The sequence below is a fragment of the Phyllostomus discolor genome, chromosome 4 (genome assembly GCF_004126475.2).
Source record: "Phyllostomus discolor isolate MPI-MPIP mPhyDis1 chromosome 4, mPhyDis1.pri.v3, whole genome shotgun sequence".
NCBI lineage: Eukaryota > Metazoa > Chordata > Mammalia > Chiroptera > Phyllostomidae > Phyllostomus > Phyllostomus discolor.
Genome location: NC_040906.2, coordinates 116343470 through 116361190, shown reverse-complemented (window position 1 = coordinate 116361190; position 17721 = coordinate 116343470). Strand labels below are relative to the sequence as shown.

General features: G+C 36.9%; 1 protein-coding gene and 1 non-coding gene across 2 annotated transcripts in view; both read right to left on the bottom strand.

The window, feature by feature from the left end:
- The window catches only part of POLH (DNA polymerase eta), a 29667-nt gene that overhangs the window by 10844 nt on the left and 1102 nt on the right, over positions 1-17721 (bottom strand). Inside the window, exons 2-7 of the mRNA XM_028510401.2 lie at positions 15451-15591; positions 15085-15219; positions 11512-11729; positions 3908-4077; positions 1951-2054; positions 112-231 (exon numbers count right to left, since the gene is read on the bottom strand). Coding sequence (XP_028366202.1) covers positions 112-231; positions 1951-2054; positions 3908-4077; positions 11512-11729; positions 15085-15219; positions 15451-15587 — 884 coding nt within the window. The 5' untranslated portion in view covers positions 15588-15591. The remainder of the gene's footprint in view (positions 1-111; positions 232-1950; positions 2055-3907; positions 4078-11511; positions 11730-15084; positions 15220-15450; positions 15592-17721) is intronic.
- On the bottom strand, positions 12460-12566 carry LOC114495768. The gene has a single exon (XR_003684445.1). It is a non-coding gene; the product is annotated as a U6 spliceosomal RNA (small nuclear RNA).

The following is a 17721-nucleotide window of genomic DNA, read 5'->3' as shown; positions in this document are numbered from 1 at the left end:
GAATAAATGCTAACCTAAAAATAGGCCTAGATTTTACTAAATGTTTTAGTCTATATTGGAATTTAGTATTTCTATAAAGGTTATGATTGAAAAGTATTAGGAATCACTTACCCATTCTTCTCCCCAAAATGACTCTGGAGCTGGGATTCAGTGAACTGGGTCAGTTCACCCATGTACTCTACCCCCAGGATTTCAATGACAGAAGCTCCCAGCTTTCCTCCGAGATTACGGCTAACAAAAAAGACAAGGAATTTAGTTCATATCCCAAATATCTAGTTTGCAGCATGTATAAGATATTTTACTTGTGTAAGTGGATCTCCAGAAGGTTCAAGGAAAATGAGAGCACATGTTGGTCCTGTAGACTATTAATATTGTACTGTAAGACAAACGGGTTCTGGGAATTCAGATATTCTGCGGGTTAGGACCTGGGAAGGAGATTAACAATAGCAAAAAACAAAAAGTTGAAGTCATTAATTATCATTAAGCCAACTGTATACAGAACTTTTAATTGTACAAAATCTGTTCCACTTAGGGATTAAAATTCCAACCCTCCAACACATCTCTTCTATAGCTAAAACCTTTTACATTTAAGAATGAAGAATCTTCAGCCTGGCCTTCGAGGCTTCCTATAATCTGACTTCAACCAATCTTTTCAGTACTACTTCCATCACTTCCCTTCCTCAGTATGATCCAGCTAAACTAGTTTATGTCCCAGTTCACCGAAATACCTCATACTTTTTCTCTTTTTGTGTCCAAAACACTGTCCAAATTGCTATTGTTCTTCTATCTCATCTGACTCCAAATTTGCCAAATCTCAAAACAAATCCCATGCCTCTTTCATAAATCCTCCTCAGATTACTCTTCTCTTCTGTGAACTTTGGTAACTACCTGTACAATTCATTTAGCAATTACATACAGTCTTGTGATACCACTTTTACTGTTGCTTTGAACTGTTGTGTCTTGTCCCCTCAGCGGTATTATGAACCCTTGACAAGGACACACAGCAACTGGTAGGCACAACTACTTATTCATTTTATTTAGCTTCTTTCATGCCTTGTTTGGGAGCAACTCAGTAGTCCTGAGCATCTTTATATGATATTAGAAGAGGTAAAACTCCTATTTATATTATTAACTTGAATAAAAAGTCCAGAGGGAAGTTAAACATACACCTAAAAATCATTTGAAAAAATTCAGTACTAAGTTTTCCACAGATAATGTAGAATTGAAGTTTCATTAAGAAAAATTCTGGCCCTGGCTGGCGTAGCTCAGTGGATTGAGCGCAGGCTGCAAACCAGGCATCGCAGGTTCGATTCCCAGTCAGGGCACATGCCTAGGTTGCAGGCCATGGCCCCCAGCAACCACACATTGATGTTTCTCTCTCCCTCTCTCCCTCTCTCTCTCCCTTCCCTCTCTAAAAATAAATAAATAAAATTTTTAAAAAATTTAAAAAAAGAAAAATTCTACAAAATATACTTTAAAAAACAAAAGGAAAATACTGTATGATTCTACCTACATGAGGTAGCTGTGAAGTCAAATTCATAAAAACAGAAAGTGGAGTGATGGCTGTGTGCCACGGGGGGAAGAGGTTACCCGGGAGTTCGAGTTGAACGGGTGTGCGGTCTCCTGTGGGAAGATGAAGAGACTTCTGTGGATGGACAGTGCTGATGTCTGCACAGCCATGTGAATGTACCTAATGTGACTAAACAGTGCGGCTACAAGTGGTTAAAATGATAAATTGTACGTTACATGTGTTTTCCACAATAAAAATGTAAATGGCAAAAGAAAAGAAAAATTCTTTGTTTTTCAAAATTTCCTGTGTTCTCTCCCTCCCACCTTCCTGGTACCAATTTTGCCTGGCTCCAATCCTTCATAAGGAACAAAAGAAAGGACAACCAGAGAGTGCCTTCATACGTGTCTCAGTGAAAGTTAAGAGGCTTCCCAAATACTCACACTTTGTTAATAGGCACGTTGCTGAAGAGCTGTGGGACCGACCTGTGTGAGACCAGCGTCTGGCTGTTGGGCTTATTTAGTCCACAAGCCAGTTTTGCCAGGACCTGGAGTACAGAAAGTGTAAAAACTTCATTGCTGTCAACACCCGCACGGAGAATCGATGAATATTAACACACACACACACACACACACACACACACACACAGCTTAAGGGCTATAACTAGCGGTGTCCACATTAACAACAAAAACAGAAATTCAAAACATCTCTGAACCTTGGTTTCCTACAACATCCTCACTGGAAAACATGACCCACAATCACAATTGTCTTCATTGTTCTTTCTACATCTGCTCCTGGTTTTCCTTTAGTCATTCTTCCGCCTGCATGTAATCCTAAGGTTCTCCCACTTCAAGAGGGTAAAAGGCAGAGAAGCTGCAGAAGAAACTTATGCATTTCTTAACATATCCATATGAAAAAGCTGAGACAAACTTGCTTTACCCATTTATCTATATTTCTTGATTACTGGTTAGTCCATTTTGAGTCCTGGATTTAATATACATTACCATAATTTAGTATCTCTGAGTGAGACTGGGCTCCAAAGCACCCTCCAATAGCAAATATACTATAAACAAGACTTCAAAATGAAAAAAATTTAAATCCTTGAAAATTCTTTTCAAGGAATAAGATATTTCAGTGGTAGCATTTCACAAATTAAAATTGGTGGGGAAAATATAAAATCATTCTTAAATTCATTGGAGAGATTCTCTGGAACTGGGCAACATTTAGTCTGGTTTAAGTTATTACATTAGGACTTTTCTTTTCCTTCCCTCTACCCAACCAGGAAAGAAAAAACAAAAACCACCCAAACTCTGCTGAGTAGTTTGGTACTTTGCTCTTATTGGAGGGAGGGGGAAAAGGCAGTACCCAGTAATCAGTCTCTGCCCAATTATTGAGACCAGTCAGGGGGATGAAGATTACAGACCCTCACTGTACTTTTCTTAAAAAAGATTTTATTTATTTATTTTTAGAGAGATGAAGGGAGGGAGAAAGAAAGGGAGAGAAACATCAATGTATGGTTGCCTCTCATGTACCCCATACTGGGGACCTGGCCCACAACCCAGGCATGTGCCCTGACTGGGATTTGAACCAGAGACCCTTTGGCTCACATGTTGGCACTCAATCCACTGAGCCACACCACTACACTTTAATTAGAAAACCATTTATTCTGCCCCTGGATTGACAATTGTCTGTATTCCATAAATCAAAATAGTGTTCAAATCAGTAACATTTTACTATTGCGTTTGTCTTACTGCTTTCATTAGGAAAGGGGGAATAGTCAAATTATAAAACACCTAGGCCACTCCACATAAGAAATGAGATAATACTAGCCTTGGCTGGTGTGGTTCAGTGGCTTGAGTGCCAGCCCACAAGTCAAAGGGATGCTGGTTCGATTCCCAGTCAAGGCATATGCCTGGGTTTCAGGCCAGATCCCTATAGGGGGCACATGATAGGGGGCACATGAGAGACAACCACACATTGATGTTTTTCTCCCTCTTTTCCCCTCCCTAAAAAAATAAATAAATAAAATATTTTTAAAAGAAATGAGATAATACTAGAATATTCAGCAAATGAAAACAAATAGATTCATATTTAAAATTCAAAGACTAACCTCCTCCTTCCTAGACAGTTCAGTCATTAAGGAAATGCTTTGGATGCAACTATATAAATAAGCATTTTCTGCAAATTTTTCAGCCTGCTTCTTAGGAAAGTATATGTTCAATGTCGATTCCCATGTGAAAAAATTACTTAGGCTTCTACTTCTTCCTCGACATGAATTTTAAATAGAAACCCACCGCAAAGTATATAGATAATGATTTAAATGCCCCACTTAAATGTATCCTTGCTGTATTTAACTATAGGTATCTATGTTTCTCTTCAAAAACTACCATTGGCCTTTACCTTATTGTGTGAAATTCCAGCTGAACACTGAAGACCAGTCTGCCTCTCGATGGCTGCTCTCATTTCTTCCACAATCACTGCTCCCACGGTGAGCTGCAGGTCTGGAGAGGTGGTGTTCTCAGTCTCAAGAGAATCAAGCCATTGCAATAAGCCTTGTTTTCGCATTTCCTCTGAAAAAGTTAAGAGGTACATTTAGACATTTTTTTTAAAGATTTGTATTTATTTAGTTTTAGAGAGAGGGGAAGGGCAAGAGAGAGGGAGAGAAACATCGATGTGTGAAAGAAACATCAGTCGTCTGTCTCTCACACACCCCCAACCGGGGACCTGGCCTGTAACCCAGGCCTGTGCCCTGACTGGGAATTGAACTGGCAACCTTTGGGTTCACAGGCTAGTACTCAGCCCACTGAACCACACCAGCCAGGGCACATTTAGACATTTTTTAAATCAGATTTTTTTTTTGTTATCTAATTCAGGAATGCTTAGATTTCAGGTACTTTAGACACACAGGTTTTTACAGAAATGGCAGCTATTTTAGAAGACTACTTAGTACTTACAAGAGAGATCAATTTCTCCTTCATACTGATTCCATCAGCCTTAGCCTCAGCATAGGCTGAACCTTATAGTTTTAATATGTCATAAATATATTATCTTTCATAAGCAATGATTTAAAAGTTTGTTTTCTCTCTCCAGTTCTCTTGAACTTTCTTCCTCCAATTTCTCCTTGCACATTCCCCCAAATTAGAATACATTCAGAATTAACTCACACTTCAGTGTAAACTTAAGTCAGCATGTTGTACATATTTTTAAAGGCAGGTTCCAATTGAGTAGCTTAAAATCCCATCAGAAGCACTAGAAGATTTATTCTCCTGACAAGCTGTTTAAATTCGATATAGCTTTGCAAAATATAACCAGAGACATTGAAATTAAGATCAATCTGACAGTAACCAGAGGGGAGGTGGGAGGGGACAATGGGAGGGGAAGGGTCTTCAGGAACAAGTATAAAGGACACATGGACAAAACCAAGGGGGAGGGTGGAAGCAAGGGAGGGAGGTGGGGATGGCTGGAGTAGGATGGGGGGGGGGGCGTGAGGGGGATAAATGCAGACAACTGTACTTGAACAACAATAAAATAATTTTTAAAAATTAAATTTATTTTAAAGAATAATGAAAAATAATAAAATTAGGTATAACTTTGGACTCAGGGCCTTGAAAATTGCTTACTATCTAATTCAGAACTAGTCACAATTTTGAAAAAAGCTTTAACATAATTATATACATAATTATATAGTGAAGATAGATACACAGGGAATCTAGACATGCTGATTTAAAGAGGCAGTAATGAGGTATGAACAAGGCAAAAAATATATACTCAAAGTATCTTGGAAAGGTAGAATAAAGGTTTACACATAGAGAACAAGAGAAAGATGAGCACCTAGAAGGAAATATTTTCCAACTATTGATGACTGCTGCTTCTCTCCTTTGCTAGCTTGTCTTCCTCTTCTAACACCCTAACTGTGGATACTGAACAGCCTTCAGCTCTTCTTGGTGTATGTGCTTTTTCTCTTGGTGAACAGGTTCTGGCTTATGTTTCAATTTCCTTATGCTGAATATATGCAAATCTTAATCTCAATTTCAAACATGAATCCCTTATCTCTACCTCCCTACAAAAAAAAGTCTTCTTGAATTTTTCATTATACTTTCAAACTAAACATAACCAAAATCAATCTTTATTGTCTCTTTCTCCTCAAAGGTTCTTTCCTGAAACAACTCCCTATTTCTATTAAAGGTTTAAAATCCAAATATTATCTTCTTTTTTTTCTTTCATTCCTCCTTATTTAGTTATTTGGGTGACAAAGCCCCCTTCAAAATATTTCACATATCCATCTTGACCCACAGTATTTTATTCAGGTTTTTTTCATTCTTGCTTAGATCACCCTGAATGCATTCTACACAGTGCCCACAAATTAAATATCCTCAAGTACCACTGTTATAAATCTTAACTGCTTGCTCAAAATTGCCATTGGCTTTCTCACACTTAGAAAATAAAGTACCGACTCCATAAATTGGAATTGAAGACCACCTATCCTTTTCAATTTATCTTCCACTAATCCCAAATTTGTTATATCCTTTCAATTTCCTGAACATATCATGTTTCTATCTCAAAGCATCGTGTATTTTACCTCCCTTCTCTTACTTGTTTAACACTGTTCTTCTCCCCTTTGCTTAAATAAATCTTATCTGTACTTTAGGGCTTATCTCAGTCTTAACTATCATGAGGTCCTCTCAAACTATTCTAACTAACTTTGGGGCATCCCAAAAAAGTCCTTTAGGCCTGGCTGGTGTGGTTCAGTGGATTGAACACTGGCCTGCAAACCAAAGGGTTGCCGGTTCAATCCCCAGTCAGGGCACATATGAGAAGCAACCAGGGACTGCATAAATAAGTAGAACAACAGAGTTGATGTTTTCCTCTCTCTCTTTCCCTCTTCTGCTCTCTAAAATCAGTAAAAATTTAAAAAAGTATTTTAAAAAATATGTTGGCAAATTTGGGGAGATGAACTCTAATAAACATGTAGTCTTTTGATCTATGAGCATAGTATGCCTCTCCATTGATGTCTTTCATTTCTGTGATTGTCTTTCATTTCTCAGTAATGTTTTGTAATTTTCACTGAACTAGCTTTTCACACGTTGTTAAAATTATCTCTAATTTCTGACTTTAATGCTATTGCAAATGATATTGCTTTTTAAATTCTATTTCCCATTTTTAAATTTTAGTATATAGAAATAAAACTGATTTTTATATTGACTTTCTGCCCTGTAATCTTGCTGATCTTATTCTAGTTTTGTTTGTTTGTTTGTTTGTTTTTACGGGGTGGGGGTGCAGTGTGGGAGGGAAGTAGAGCTTTTAGGATTTTTTACAAATTTGGTCATATCACCAGCAAAGAAAGTTTACTTTTTCCTTCACACCTGAATATCTCTCATTTCCTTTTCTGTTCTGATTGGGTCATCTTTCTTGTACTTCCAGTACAATATTGAATAAGAACAGGCATAAAAGTGAGTGTTGATGACTTGTGTCAAAACTTCAGGGTTAAACTGATAGACCTCTGGCTAGACCCCACAACTCCAGGCCCATAACTGCAAAAAAGAAGTCCCTGTACTGATAACAGGTGTGCCCTCCCCTCTGCTACAAGCTGATAAGTGCCTTCCAAGCTCCATCAGGTTGTTGGCAGAATTTATCGTCTTGCAGCTTGTAGGACAGGGGTCCCTGTTTCCTTGCTGGCTGTCAGCAAAGGGCAGGATTCAGAGCCTAGGCATGGTGCCTTCTCCAAAGGCCCTTTCACGACATGGCAGCTGGCTTCTCTCAAAGTCAGCAAGGACTCTACATTTCACAGCTGATTTATAATTTTTTATACCAATACATGTCATACATATTCAGAAGATATCCAATATGTGCTTCGAAAGAAATGAATTAAGAACAAAAAAAGAGAAAAGAACAAATGAGTTCTTTAGCTAACACAAACTAGTTATATATTGGTTCCCAAGGGAAATTTTTTACTGTGGCAATTTTTGAGTATTATTTTTAAGTAATCCTACTACTTAAACTTTCCACACACACACAACTATTTTGGAAACAGAAAATATAAAGTTGCAAATATAGCATGGTTGAGTAGGACTGCTAGCTTTGAACTCATTAAGAGGCAGGACAGTGCCCTGGCCAGATGACTCAGTTGGTTAGAACATCACCTGATACCCCAGGGTTGGGGGTTTGATCCCTGGTCAGGGCACATTCAGGAGATAGCCTAACCCTTTCTCTCTCTCTCCAAAAAGAAAAAAAAAAAAAGGGAGGATGGTGAAGGTTATATGCATGTAGATTACCTAATTTCTGTTATCAGTTTTTTGTTGTTGCAACATCAGATGAAGACTCAGGAATATGATATGCAATTTCATAAACCATTTAGTAGACATTGCAATATTCTGAACACTATAAATAATAAGGTGATATCACTGCATTTGTAAGCTTCATATTTAAACTGGACACACTAAAGCAACAGATACCTAAGACACAGAAATATGACTTCTTTATCAACACTGGCATTTAAAATAAAAATGTATATGGATAAGAAAGATCAATAGATTTGAGGAGGAAGAGGGTATGGTCATTTGAGCTAATACTGGATCACCAACAAACATTATGTTCCATAATCTTCAGCCAGAGAGTTGTTCAATAATGAGTTTCAGCCAAATACTACTGTAATGTGTAATAACAGTTCTCATTCTGAGGTATATGGGTTTCAGGGGATTTGTGAATCTCTTGAAAATTGCACGCAAAATTGTCTTATGTGTAGATTTGTATTTTTATTTTTTGTATTTTTCTGAGATAAGACAGATTTTCTAAAGGATATGTAGCCCTAAAAAAAAAAAACTTTAAAGAACCAATAATTTAAAGCATTATAAAAGAAATTCCAAGTGTCTATTTTTAAAAAATAAGCTACACAGTAAAATGTGACACACAAAGCTAAGACCAAAGAAAACCTTCTTTATTATGATCAATAATCTCTGACTCTGATCCAGAATAAAGAAATCATGACATTTCATCACCAACTGGTTATATATGATACCTTTGCCTCTTTCAAGTGGCACATTTTTATTGTCCATTGCATTTTCCCTACAGAACTAAAGGATCTGCAGATTCCAGCTTGATAAACTCTCCTGTATCAGGACCAGAGAATAAAATAATTTCTAAATGATCATTTCCACAAGCTTCCCTAGACAGTTCTACTACCCTTCAACACGACCTGTTAAAGGCATATTATACAGTAAGGAATCTTCAATATTTTAATACTTTACATCTTTTTAAAAGACAGAAAACCCATGGGAAATTCATCACTGTACTAGAGAAATCTGTATTGTTTCTATAAGTAATAACAGATTGTCCTATTTTTCCCCCCCAGGAAGTTAACTTGCCATAGATTTGTATCCAGTTTCCTTTTGGCAAATATCCATATTTTAAAGGTTTTTCTTTTTCTTTTCTTTCCTTGCCTTTTTTTTTTTTTTTTTACGGAAAGCTGTTATGAATAAGAACAATGTTACAAAATAATAGTTCTAAAAGTACATGTTACAAATGAAGGGAGAATAGATACACTGTTTTGAATATAGCCATGATCAAAAGCCCTAGAACATGTCTAGGAACAAAGGAACAAAGTATAGATACCCTGTTGAAAAGCTTCTAGATGCAGAAAGAATTCTTTGGGAAATCCAGTTGAATTCCATGTTCATAATATTTGATTAAAAAACATAAGACTCAGATTCTCTTAGATCTTATATCTAGAACCATTATAATCTAATATTACCACAAAAGCAAATTTTTTATTGCCCTAATTTTATTCTAGTCTAAGAAAATATTTTTAACCATCAAGTACATTTTATTTTTAAAGCACTTTCATGCACATTATATCACAACTTTTTGCTAAGTAGACAAATAAAGATAACTCATTAAAAAAATCACTTATCATTCCCCTGTACATCAATAATCAAGTAGAAAATTTTAAAAAATATCACTATAGGCCCGGGCTGGTGTAGCTCAGTGAATTGAGGGCGGCCTGGGAACCAAAGATCACCAGTTCGATTCCCGGTCAGGGCACATGCCTGGGTTGTGGGCCAGGTCCCCACTGGGGCCCATGTGAGAGGCAACCACACATTGATGTTTCTCTCCCTCTTTCTCTCTCCCTTTCCCTCTCTATAAAATAAATAAATAAAATCTTAAAAATATATATTAAAAAATCAAGAAGTATATTTAAAAAATCACCATAGCAATAAAAAAATAAAGCATCTATGAACTAGCATGACAAATGAATGTACAAGATCTTTATAGAAAAGTTAAAGCTTTAATAAAGCCATTATAGTTGGATATTAATTTAATAATAGAAGGAATCTTGATCCCACCTCATACCCTACAGACATTTACACAATAAATTGTAAAACTAATTGTGAAAAGCAAAACAATAAAGCTTCTAGAATAAGACAGGGAATTTCTTCATGACCTTGAAATAGGGAAAGATTTCTTAAACAGGACATAAAGAAATGTCATCCATACGGGAAAAGAAAAAGAAATTGGACCAAATTAAAATTAAAAACTTCTGTTCATCAAAAGCCACTATTAAGAGAATGGGGCGGGGGGGGAAGCCACAGACTGGAGATATTTACCACATGTATATTTGATAAAGGAGTCACATCTACAACAAAAAAGTCCTATACGAGGAAACAAGGCAATCCAACAAAAAATGAGTGAAAGACTTAAACATACATTCCATGAAAGGAGATAGTCTAAATGGTCAATAAACTTACAAAAAAGTGCTCAATTTCATTGACATGCAAACTAAAACCACAATGTGATATCATTATATACCTATCAAAATGGCTGTTTTTTGATCTGGGTCATGCTTATTCAAATTGGTTTACTTAGTGAAAATCAAAGTGTACCCTTACAATTTGTGTGTTTTATGTATATCAATTAAAACTTCAGATAAGAAAGAAAAGGGAAAACATACTAGATTCCAGATCTCAGAAGAAGCTGATATACTACAACAGGTAAATCAAATTTTTTTATTTAAAAAATTCATTGAAAGTGCCCTGGCGGGATAGCTTTGTTGGTTAGAGCACCGTCCCAATATGCCAAGGTTGCAGGTTCAATCCCTGGTCAGGATACATATAAGAATCAACCCATGAATATATAAATAAGTGAAACAATATACTGATGTTTCTCTCCCTCTCAAAAATCAATAAATAAAAAATTTTTAATCCCTGGCTGGCGTAGCTCAGTGGATTGAGCACGGACTGCAAACCAAAGCATCGCAGGTTCGATTCCCAGTCAGGGCACATGCCTGGGTTGCAGGCCACGGCCCCCAGCAACCACACATTGATGTTTCTCTCTCTTTCTCTTTCTCCCTCCCTTCCCTCTCTAAAAATAGATGAATAAAATCTTTAAAAAAAAAAGAAAAGAAAAAAAAGAATCTCCTTTTAAAAAAATAAGATAATAAATGCCACCTCTCATATTAAAAAAAAAGCACATACACAAAGTAACATAATCGGTATATAATTATAAAGACATATACACATTTAAGATATATGAAATGTACTGGTGGTGCCAAAGGGTGTGTGAGGTCGGGAGGGAGTGGGAGGAATCAGCAGAGAGGGAAAAAGAAGTAAAATAAAATGAGAGAGGCTTCGCACAACTCCCAGTACTTGAGGTCTACCTTAAAACAGCAACAACAACAACAAAAAAACACCTCACCATTCTTATGATAAAGAAAGCAAGTTAAAATAATATAAATTAACCTGCAAATGATGGAAGTGCTCAGACTTCTGTTGATAACTCTAACCTGCCTTAATCATATCTAAAGAGAAACTTGATTTCATACAGATCTCAAGCTTCTAAAAATCCATATACCTGGAAAGATAAGAGAATTTGTATATCCCTCCATATGAGTCCTTGTAATTCATTCAGGTTGCAGTTTAAGTTTCCTTTCAATCAGTCCAAGAATATCAGTGTGACCAAGCAAAGCAGGCTCCAAAGGCAGGAAGCAGAAGCAAATGATGGTATGGAAGTACCTTTCTGAACAGTCCCTTCTGCTGTTGTAGGGTCTTGGGGCAACCCCTCAATGTAGGTGGTTGGCAACAAATCTGCAGAGATAGGCTGACCTTGCAGCTTTTGTAGTCTCTCTTGTACAGCACTGGTTAGGTCTACAAAAGCTTCATCAATGCTGGCACGTTCAATCCCAGCAAAATGAGACATTACCTCCATCACTTCCACACTGGCTTCCCGGTACCTAAGAAGTATAAGGATTGTACACGTAGGCAATAAATGGAGGCAACATGGAGACTGTGGGCCACATCCCTCCCTCATAATAGAATAATAATATACATAATCAGTGTAAGACCTCCTTAAAGAAAGGAATGGCTTGTCAGAGAATAGATAGTAACCCAACTAAAAGGATTGATAAGCAGGGAGATAGTCAATAACAGAGGCAAGGAAAAAGAACCATACAGGCAAACATTTGCATGGCAACTCTAGCACACTAAAGGTAGAAAGCATTGAGACCATGAACATGTCTATGTGACAAGGATCACTCTAAAGAGGAAAGAAAACCTGGCTGGTGGATTGAGTGCTGGCCCGCATTGATGTTTCTCTTCCTCTCTTTCTCCCTCCCTTCCCCTCTCTAACAAAATAAAGAAAATCTTTAAAAAAGAGAGAAAAGAAATGCTTCTAATTAGTTTAACTAGAAACATTTTACTCTGATCACCCATTCCTTTTTTTAATTTTCATATACATACCACATAGTATTCTGCTTCTACTGCTGTCTTCAAACAAGAGGTAACAAAAAATGAGGTAACTTATAGGGAACACTGCACTGATTAGTGAACCCAAGTATCTTCTTCTCCTCAGGACAGTATTTTTCATTATAAATTAACCAGGTGACATGTGGATTTTATACTCAGTGGTGAGTTTGATTAACATGTGAGCTGGTCCTCGCTACACACAAACACACACAATGAATCAAGACCAATCACTTCTTCATGAATTTGCGTGTCATCCTTGCACAGGAGTCATGCTAACCTTCTCTGTATTGTTTCAATTTTAGTATATGTGCTGCCAAAGCAAGTACCAATAACTTCTGAATATACTAACATTCAAATGATAAAGTCGAAGATAAGCTCCTAGAATGCGGTAGTGTGCCTGGACAGGCACATAGCCTCCGCTGGGGGCTACCAGTCTCACCGTAAACCGTCTATTCAGACCATACCAAGCAGCTCTTCTGGCTGCATATAGCTAGTTTTCTGTGGTAATATGTGGATATTTTTTTTGCTTTGCACTTATTAGAGAATTTAAGTAAGTTCTTTACTCCTGTTGAATCTATTTTATTTACCATAAAAATGGAAATATGTGCACCCCTTCACTAAGATATCTATCAAAACTAGTAAAATTTGTTCTAAAATATTCTCAAATGACAGAGTTAGAAAAGGAATTAGAAAAAGATGGCTTCTTTCCTTTTTTAGTCATTTTTTGGGATGGAGAGTCAGACCTCAAAAATAAAAACAGAGAGAGCTCAAGTGTGCACAAGAGCACAAGAGCTCAACACACTCACCCACATACAGGGCAAGGAAAGGGCACTCTGCTGTAGTGGTTGTTTCTCCTTCACAGCCTCTTGAGCAAATTGCTCCAACGTATTCTTAAAAATACTTAATAATCTTAGTGTATATATACTTTTAAAAATTGTATTTTTATTTTTAATAACCTGGTATCTCAAGCTAATTATTAAAATAATCTTAAAGATTTTATTTTTAGAAAGAGGGGAAGGAAGAGAGAGGGAGAGAAACATTAATCAGTTGCCTCTCACGCGCCCCAAACTGGGGACCTGGCCTGCAGCCGAGGCATGTGCCCAGGCTGGGAATCGAAACAGGGCCCTTTCAGTTCACAGGCCAATCCAGTGAGCCACACCAGCCAGCACTAAACTAATAATTTTAAATCATCAGGTCTTAATAATGCTCTTGTCTACAAACTTACTCCTAAATTTTCTGAAACTGCTTTTGTTCAAAAAGTTTAAAATTGGTGGCATGTGACTTTTCAAAATCACACAATTATATTTCTGCAAAGTTACATGGTCTCTACCAGCATAAAATTCTATTCAATGCAATGTAGCATATGTTTGTTAGCTGAATGAATTCTAATCTAGGCTTAAGATATTAAGCTCCAGTCAAATCTGTCTTCTTTCCTGGCAATAACTTCAATGTGTGGCTGGCTATGACACTCTACCTTTAGACTTCCAATTCATAGGTGAATTCAGGAATATCTCAAGTCCCAAATCAAAGCATGATCTACACACACCATATCACATGGTATAGTGTACTGTGAGAATGTGGATAGTGGAATATGAAAAAAACTGAATCCTCAGTCTTCTTTTTCTTGCTGTGGAAAATTATTTAACCTAAGCTTGTTTCCTCATCTGTGAGTATGTGGTGGGGAAGGAGTATACTACTGGAACATACCATATAACATGAAATTTAAGAGATATTGCTTATGGAGAGCTTGACACAGTGCCTGACATATGACATATACTCAATACAAACTGTTGGGATTATTAAAATGGTTTGGGCTTGTAACTGCCTGTAACTTGGCTATGGCTATAGATGTCTCCCATTTTAAGACTAACCTAAAATTTGGGAAAAGACAGGTCAGTTCAAAATCAGAGATGGTACTCTCCTTTAAGATTGTTCGATTCTGGCAAATAATTCTAGATATCGCATTAGAATGTCAGTTTGACTCAGCCTTTTCTGGAAAAACTCAATTTCACAGTTAATTTAATTACTTCAAATACTGCAGATCTGGCTTGAGAACATAGAAATTGATATTGAGTTGTAATTATAACAACCATTTTTTAAAATTTATTTTTAATTCTTGTTTATTCTATTAGTTTTCCCAATTTTCCCTCTTTGCCCTCCTCTGTCCAGCCCTCCCCTGCTCGAAAAGTCCATCCTCACACTGTTCTCCATGTCCATGCGTTGTTCGTACATGTTCTTTGACTAATCCGTTCCCCTTCTTTCCACCAGTCCCCCTTGCCCCGCTTCCCCTTCCTCCGGCATCTGTCAGTCTGTTCCCTGTTTCCGTGTCTCTGGTTCTGTTTTGCTTGTTAGTTTATTTTGTTCATTAGGTTCAACCAATTTTAAAGTAAAAAAGTGAGAAGGTGTCAAGAACAGTAATTGTTGCAGATTATAATGACTCTGAACTATTCCTGAAATACAATATCAGAATCCATTTTCACATGACATAGAAAAGTTGGCTGACCTCCCTGACAAGTGTGGCTCAGTTGGCTGGGTGTCATCCTGCAAAGCAAAAAGTCACCAGTTTAATTCCCAGTCAGGGCACATGCCTAGGTTTCAGGTTCGGTCCCAGCAGAGGCATGGGTGAGAGGCAACTGATCAATGTTTTTCTCTCATATCAATGTTTCTCTCTCTTTCTCCCTCCCTTCCCCTCTCTAAAAATAAAGAAATAAATTTTAAAAAGTTGGCTGATCAAGGGTAACTTTTTCAGACATTATTTACACAAAATTTGAAACATCAGTTCCTAGACTCATGGCATATTATTTCCAACCCTTCCGTTCCCCTTAAACAATCTGTTCTTCTTACTTCGTGAGGTTAGATTTCCCACGGGACTCACGAACTTGTGTCAGTAGAAGATCTGGGCATAACTTCTTCGCGTCATCTGCCCACATGTATCTAGTGACCCCAAATGCACGAGCTTCATAACTCACTGCAATTATTCTAAGATTGGAAAGAAAAGGGACAGAAAAACACTACATGAGCAAAAGTAACTAGAATTTAACATGTACAGGCTATACACATAAACAGCAGAAACTTTTTGGCCATAGATGCCACTATTTGATCTCAAACACAGCAGTGCATTACTCTCAAAAATAGAACCTAGCATAGTGCCATGCATTCTTATAAATTAAAACAGTAGTTGACAGTTTCAACAATAAAATTGATACCTACCCACCACCCTTCCATGATTTGTACTGTACGACTGCACAAGGTTTATTCTTCAAATGAGGATTTTGCCGCTGCTCTACTTGAACAAAAAAACAGTCCATGTCCACTAGAGCTACTACCCGGTCCTGTCCATTAGCCATGTTTCTGTAAGATAGTATTTTATAGACAGTTAAAAAGGATACCTAATCCAAATTGCCAAGGAAAACTGTATTTCCCTCCTTCCAGTGTTGAGTTAGCATGAGCATGAGAGCCTGGAAACTAACAAGAATAAAACAGGCATTTTCATTTACTACTTGAAGGAGAATAATAAATTGGTACAATTTTAGGAAGGTAGTAAGTATTAAAAGCTTTAAAAATATCCATCTCCCAAAAGAATTGAACACTTCACAAAAGATATACAAATAGTCAGTTGGGCCCTGGCTGGTGTGGCTCAGTGCATTGAGTGCCAGTCTGAGAACCAAAGGGTCAGTGGTTAGTTTCCCAGTCAGAGCACATGCCTAGGTTGTGGGCCAGGTCCCCAGTTGGGGGCACACCAGAGGCAGTTGCCAAACATCGATGTTTCTCTCCCTCTCTTTCTCCAACCCTTTCTCTGAAAATAAATAAATAAAATCTTTAAAAAAATAGTCAACAGGTACATGAAAATGAAAATATTGTTAGTCTTAGGGAAATGCAAATTAAAGCCACAATTCACATCAACAGAGGGATTAAGCCAACAGTTGATCTAGTTCATATATAAATCTCAAGTATAAATTCAGGGAAAAGAGAAACAGAAAATGATATATAACATCACAGCATTCATGTGAATTTCTTTTTTTTCCCCTTTTATTTAAAAAAAAAAAAAAAAACCCAGTAGGGATTGAGTCAGTGGAAGACACTGCTGAAGCCCCAAGCAGTTCCTCTTTTTTTTTCAAGTTTTTATTTATTTATTTTTAGAGAGGAAAAGGGTGGGAGAAAGAGGAGAGTAACATCAATGTGTGATTCCCTCTCTCACACCCTCAACTGGGGACCTGGCCCACCACCCAGGCATGTGCCCTGACTGGGAATCAAACTGGCAATCCCTCTGTTCACAGGCCAGCACTCAATCCACTGAGCCACATCAGCCAGGGCATCATGTGAATTTCTTTAACTTTCTATTTTAAAATAATGTTAGACTTAAAAAAATATTGCAAAAATAGTAGGGTTCTCCTACACCTAGTTCCCCCTAATGTTAATATTTTACATAGCATAATTATCAAAGCTAAAAAATGAACATTGGTATGATATTTAACTACTTGAATTTCACCAGTTATTCCAGTAATACCTTTTTTCTGTTCCAGGATCCAATCTAGGATCTGATCTTAGTCATCATGTCTGCTTAATCTTCTCTAGTCTGAGACACCTCCTAAATCTTCCCTTGTTTTTCATCACCTTGACACTTTTGAAGAAAACTAGTCAGTTACTTTGAGAATATATTTCTCAGTTTAGGTTGGTCTGATATTTTCTCTTGATTAGATGGAGGTTATGCATTTTTGCCAAGAATATTACATAAGTTATGTGCTCTTCTCAGTGTATCATTTTGGGAGGTACATAATATCAATATGTCTTATTACTGATGATATTAACCATGATCATTTAGTTGAGAAAGTATACGCCATGTTTCTCATAGTAAAGTTACTATTTTTCCTTTTGTAACTAATCTTAAGGGAGATAATTTGAGGCTGCAAATATCCTGTTTCTCCTCAAATTTTCAACCACTAAGCACCCATCAGTGAATCTTGCCTGGGACAATTATTTTGCTGTGTTCTAATGGTGATTTTCTACTCATTCATGTAAAAGAAAACAATGCTACATACTATTTCAGCATAGACATGTATAAAGGTATGGACAATAGATTGGAAGAATAAACCTTATATACTTGATAGTGGATACAGACTAATATTATCATTTAACAGTGTTAGAAAATTAGAAGAAGGAATGTAAACTAAAGAAGTGGCTCCCAAACTTTGCTGCATACTGGAATCACCTAGGAATATTTAAATAACATTGATATTGGCTTTTAGGGTTAACCACCAGACATCCTAATTTAATTGGTATGGATATGAGCTGAGCACTGTGATTTTTACAAGCTTTCCAGGCCCTTTTAATATGTAGCAGAGATTGAGAAACACTGACCTAAAGTATATAAGATACTTATGAAAACACCAGTAATTCATGATTTAAATATGAGGAACACAGGTTATACAGTTGAGTAAGCACTCAACTGTATTCTTTTAAAAAAGTGTCAAAAATTAACAT